Below are 6601 nucleotides of genomic sequence, written 5' to 3' on the forward strand. Positions count from 1 at the left end.
AAATATCCAGTCTGAAGAAATACTCTTAGCTTGGGGAGGTGCAACACTTAAGATGCACAAGTCTGATATTTAAAAATGAATACTTTCAAACTGCAAAGGGTTAACTTTAAATATAATTTAGACAAGCAAAACATCACTAGTCGTTCAGACTTGAATTTCATTTGGAATGTCTTTGTTTGAATTCAAAGGCAGATCAGAAAAGAATAAACACAAAATCAAAAAGCTACATTTTTTTTAATCAAAGAACAGAGTACTTAAAATACAAATGACTTAACAGGATGCATCCTGAAACTTGAATTAAATTACTGTACTTTTTCCACAAGCAGCTCCTGGTGACATTTTTAATATCCAGCACATTTGTGGACTGAAAGTGCTACCAGCTCTGCCAATGCTGGTAACAGCATCATGTCTGACTCTACACAAAAGCTTGTCTATAAAGCAACTGTTTCTCCGGTCCTTCCTTATGTGAAAGCAATGCAAGAAACAACCAGGATAGCTTTTTTCTTTTTTTGCAGGGGGGGGGGGGGGGGGGTCATATGAAAATATGCATTTTAAAAGGCATAAAATGCTCTCGTACCAAAACAGACAGAATGAGACAGCACCCTGAAATTAAACATTTCCAACTTAACATACGTCTACAAGGAACCTAATCTTGATAGTGAAACACTGCAGAGTTCCAGCAAAAACAAACTGTTTCAACATAGTTCATCAGGAAAATTCTGGGTTCAGTGCCTATTTGTAAAATCCAGACTTCCAGTATTACATTAAAACATTTGTTGTAGTGTGCCAAGATGTCATCTTGTCCCAACTACTCCATTTCCCAAAATGCTACAACTCTAGGCCTGTTGTATAAATCTAAGGGGGTGTAAAGAAGGGCTAGACCACAATCTTGGTGAGTGCGAGTTTTTTTTTTCCACCCACAAAGCAATGGTTTTAATTATGCTGCACTGTAAATATCGAAAACTGCGATGGCAATTATAAAGAAAAACTCTACTATTTTTGTGACGTGCAGGTAGTGGGCTGAGCTTTCAAGAGGGACAGGAGCATAGCTGTCAAAAGAAAAACATGCAGCCCCTTAACCTTTTGCACAGCTATCAAATAAGCCACATAAGAACTAACATGATGTAGTGCAAAATAAAAATACCATCAATATGAGCTGGTTCCTTTGCAAACGGTCTAAAAGAACTGCAAAACGTGCTATTTATAGGAAAAGTGCAAAGTAATGTGTATGCTGAGGAAATTAACAATTCGCAGATTCAAAGCAAGAAAGTAGCATGTGACAAGCATTACGCTACTGAAGTTTGGGATAACACTGCCTTCAAGTGACAATCATGGCAATGTATGGACAGATCACTGAAGACAGTCACAAAAGCGTATGGCTGAAGTAGCATTCCTGCAAAGCCATGACATCCTTCCAAGTGAAATGAAGCCAAGACCAAAGCATTCTTCTGTCGCATAGCAGTGCTGCAAAAGAGGGTGCCAAACTCACAATGGCAAGGGATCTGCTTTCAGAAGTGCAAGATCCCAGAACAAATGCATAGCGGCTGTTCATTTAGGTGGTCCAGGTAAAATGTATATGTGGATGAATCTGTCATGGTCTGTGTTAAATGCAACAGAGGTTGAAACACAGGCCTGTTTGACAGGTGGGTGCATGGAATACACAACTGTACCAGCAAGCAGGGCCACATTAATTTGGTTTCCCAGCATGATGAAACTAACAATCAAGGAACATGTGGTTCCATCATTACTGATGAGTGGCAGCCTCCTTGGCCATTTCAGACATTGGGATGAATTATGTGCACCACACAGTGAACCATTTAAAAAACTGTCAACCCAGTGACAGGTGCACATACCAACGCTATGGAAGGATAATGGTGATGAGCCAAGAAGTGTTTCAAGGACATGAACGGTACTGACTGAACATGGTGCCGTTGTATTTGGATGAGTTCACACGGAGAGGATGCTGTGCCAAAGATGTATTCGCTGCACTTACAACTATTATACTATGTATCTCTGTGAGCAGCAGGACAATATGGAAAACACTGATCCCCTAACTACTTAGACTAACTTACACTAACAAATGTGCTTGCTTTTAATTACTGTTTTCTGTTATGCTGCCCTTTAAATTTACAGTTGTTGCATAGTCAAGTTAGAGAAATAAAGAGAATGTTTTAGCTAATTAATACTAGCCTTTTTAACTGAATTTTACTTTAATACATATTGCTATGTTTTAGAATACATTTTCAGTATTTGACTGTTTTACTGCATTTAGAAGAAGTAAGGTAGAGAAGTGCCTAAACATATCTTATGGTATTTCAAACTGTTCCTGTGTCTTGTGTGATAATATGGTACTGCATGAATAAGTGCAGCGTACATTAGTAAGGTAGGTAAGCAGAAAGGTATTTCAAACTGTACCTACCAAGCTGCACTTTTGAATGGAGAATTAATAAAAGAAAGCTAATTTTGTGAAGCTGTTGAATGGAGAATTAATAAAAGATCTTGTGAAGCTACTCTTCTGAAATACAAATTGAGGTACCTTTTTATACTCAATACAATGTTTGAAATGTTGAAAGAAACAGCAATACTTACTTGTAACAATCACTTAAGAATTGCACTGTGCAGTAATATAGTAATATAATATGGTGGTGTGGCACTAGGCATACACATAACAGATTGCAATCCCTTGTAATAAGTGGTACTTGCACATCCAGCTGAAGCATTGGGAATCCCTGTCTTCATTATCACTGGGATCTGTGAAAGTGTGCATTTCAGAATTTTTGGTTTTAATGCTCTGTTTCTACAAAATATATTTTAATACTTTCTAATATGAACACCCAAGACCCCCAGAACAAAGACCTTGAAATACTAGCAAGATGCTAACAATGAAACCAATATAAAAATCAAGATGCTACAGTCAAGGAAAACACGCTGAAAAAGGCCTGTACAGAACAAAGAAAACAGTGATTCTCCATATTTAAACAGCACCCCAAAGGGGACACATTTCAAGAAGTTGTGGTGGTAGTGGGGTGTTACTATGCACGGAAAAGGCACTGAAATAATGTATATCTTTAACAGCCTAACAAACTGAAGTACATGAAGGTAAACTACAGTGTTTCGGGAATACACACAACCTTTCTGAAAGACAACACACAAGAAATGCAATAACCTGCGTGTCCAAGCAGATCATATGGTTGATGCTTTGGGAAGAATTCTACATTTCAAAATCCACAATGGAATACATGAAAACATATTTAGACATCAATTATAAAATAAGGATATTAAATTGATATTTTGCAAGTCACTATTTGTGAATACTGCAAGAAACAACTACAGGTGGGTAACGTAGGTACAGTGAAACAAGAGTAAAGTAACAAAACTGAAGCATTCACTGGTATCAGTGGAAACAATTCCCTTATTACCCTACACCTAGCTGGTCTGCCAGAGTCTCCAGGGATTCTTGTGAGAAGTAGATTCCTAAATGGTAAACTGTTAAAGGAATAGTTCACAATCCAAAGTCCAGAGAAAGCAGATATCAAATGTTGCACATCACACTTTGGAGAGAGAGCCTGTGTAGCTTATTTCTACAACTAGTTTTTCTGTAAGTTTTCTGGTATCACTTGCAGGTCTACTTCGGTCCACTGCCTACATGTCACAGACTTCGGTAAATCATGCAGATTTATGGATCCAATAGTTCTGCTGAACTTGAGATGAACTTTTGAATTATGCTTAGACATTAAAACCTATGTATAAATGTTTATGTATGGTTATTTTCCACTTGTAGGAAGGGCTTTCTGTACTTGCATTGGATCCAGACTCGATACATCATCAGCTGTTTCCCCCGATTGACCTGTAACCGTCGATCTACCAAGTTCTGAACCTGTTCCAGACCTGCTGTTGTAAAAATGGTTTCCAGTTCATCTGTAATAACAAACAAGAAAAGAATTACAAAATGTTAACATCTACTATTTCATTTGTTTTACAAGGAACAGTTATTTAATAAGCCTCCACAATTTCTTGTGTTACACCTACAGAGGTAGTTTCTTCTCTGTACGGTCTGCTGTGATATGCAACCCACCCATCACAGACGGAATTACTCCAAAGTACATTTACTAACTGGGTTTGAGCTACTCACAATGGATATACAGATACAGTAAAATACCATCTCACAAAAATACTCTTAGCAACACCTACACCTTAACAAAACGGTAAAGTAGCACAGCAACAGTCTTTGAAAATGGTACATGGTGTCTCCAGTTCAGGCCTCCTACAATGACAGCACAGCAAATACAGCAAAAAGCGCACAGGTTATGCCAACGTGCTCCACCCAATACAGTCAAAACCATCTCAAGTCCCTGCCCACCTACAAACAAAGCTGTTCTTGTTATAAGTGTGTGATGTCTGCTTTACATGTAGCCAGTGGATTTGTTTACTTTTTTACTTCCAGGTTTGGCAACTGGAAGCAGTTGTACCTCTACAATAAACTCATTTTATTCCACAGAAAGGTACAAATGTGTTAACCACACATAAGGGCAAGGAAGAAACTGTAGGTCACCAAGGATTTATTGCACCATAAAACAGTAAAACATAAGCGTGTTCGTTAGATAAAATACATAACTTCATCAGATAAAGACCAAAAATCAAGTGAGCACATATATAGGCATATATTATCACATGACTAAACCAACACTTAGTTAATTAAAGCAGCAATGTATGAAAAACAGTTTATAAACACATAATTACTTAAAATCCATGAAAAAAATTATTGAATAAACCAGTATGAAATGTGTTCACTATAAATTGCCCTAAATAAATAATATATAAAAAATATTAAAATGCATATGCATATATATATATATATATATATATATATATATATATATATATATATATATTGTATAAAAATATATAAAAAATAATAACACTACATATATGACACCTACTTACCAAAAATAATAAATGAAGGTACATATGAATATATACACATTTTTTTGATGAGCAATTTTTTTTGTCAGCAGATTGGTGTTGCAATGGGGGTGGCCTGTGGACCTCTTTATGCGAACATGGTTATGTGTGAGTGGGAGCGGAGATTTCTTTTTGAGTATCCAGGATTCCAAAATTGTATTTTATATCTGAGATACCTGGATGATTTGTTTTTATCTGGAAAGGGAATAGAGAAAGCATTAACATTTTTTCAGATTACATCAATAATACAAGTGATTTTTTTGTACTTTTCCTGTAACATGGGCGATTAGAGTATCGGTTATCTTGATGTCAAATTAGAAAAGGATATGATAAAAGGGAGATATTTCTACCATATACAGGAAACCTACCTATTCAAATGCTTTCGTACACTCTGATAGTAATCACCCATTGTCCCAAAAAAAAAAAAAGCGGTTGTTAAGGGACAATTTGTAAGGGCCGCGAGGATGGTGTCTGATTTTGATTCATTTTTATCTGAGAGTGCCATTTTAGAGAGTATGTTTGTCAAGAGGGATTATCCTATCGGCTTTGTACAAGACATTAAAAGAGAAGTAAGGGATAAGAGGAGATCTGGGTTCTATTCCCCCCATTCTTGATGAAAATGTTTATGGTAATAATGTAAGTATATGCAATTTAACTACTTTAGAAAATAGGGGAGTACAGTTACCACTACAAATACTAATTTCAAATTGTCCTTTACAACCAGGTTCTCTGTGGATTTTAAATCGATTCAGGAGATTTTAGTAAAAAATTGAAATGTCTTGTTGGGAGATGGGGAGGTTAGATCTAAAATCAGTAATCAGCCTGTTATAGTTTGGAAAAGAGGTTTGAATATTAAAAATTTGGTAGAACAATTTGGTAGTCAACAAGATGATTCTAAATCTAGGTACATGCATCCAGTGTCATTATTGTAAATTTATTAATGTGGGTGAGCTTTTTGAAATCAATGGGTTTAATCTTAGGATGAAGGGACACTATAATTGTAGTAGTCCTGGAGTTGTCTATGGGGCATTGTGTCAGGCCTGCCCTGCCTTTTACATCGGCAAGACGGAGCAGATGTTAAAGCAACATATTTATGAACACGATTATGATATGTTGTGTCTTTCGGCTTTTCCTGGTTAGGGGTCGCCACAGCAGAACTCCGGTCCGCTAATGATTGACAGTAGATTTTTAAATGCTGAGTTGCCAGCTCTGATGCACAACCTTCAACGAAGGTACGCCCATTTCGGATTTTGTTATGGAGAGGCTCGTTGGATGGCTTAGTGGATTTTCATGAGACCATGAATGGTCTGACCAGCTGTTTGAAGTTTACATTTAACTGGTCATTTACTCGTATTGAGTTTTTAGAGCTCTATATTTAGAAATTACATGATCATACTATTAATATTGGTGTCCATTGTAAGACCTGCCATGGGAATGCCTTTTTGTTTAGGTCTAGTATGCACCCCGGTTATATTTTTAGGAATCTGATTAAAGGACAAGGAATGAGGGCCTCCAGATTAAATCCCACTATGGATGGCTTTGTGGAAGAGTTGGGCAATTTAGAGAAGAAGTTATTAGCCAGGGGGTATAGCCTTGGCAAGATTAATAGACACTGGTCTAATATAGGTCAGTTAAGGTC

At 36.8% G+C, this 6601-nt stretch overlaps 1 protein-coding gene across 1 annotated transcript in view; it reads right to left on the minus strand.

Annotated features, from left to right (window-relative positions):
* Positions 1-215: 215 nt before the first annotated feature.
* Positions 216-6601, minus strand: part of METTL2A (methyltransferase 2A, methylcytidine) — a 506716-nt gene continuing 500330 nt past the window's right edge. The window contains exon 9 of the mRNA XM_044055222.1: positions 216-3918. Within this exon, the coding sequence (XP_043911157.1) occupies positions 3755-3918 (164 nt within the window). The 3' untranslated portion in view covers positions 216-3754. The remainder of the gene's footprint in view (positions 3919-6601) is intronic.

The sequence above is a fragment of the Protopterus annectens genome, chromosome 13.part0 (genome assembly GCF_019279795.1).
Source record: "Protopterus annectens isolate FY-2018-M chromosome 13.part0, PAN1.0, whole genome shotgun sequence".
Taxonomy (NCBI): Eukaryota; Metazoa; Chordata; order Ceratodontiformes; family Protopteridae; genus Protopterus; species Protopterus annectens.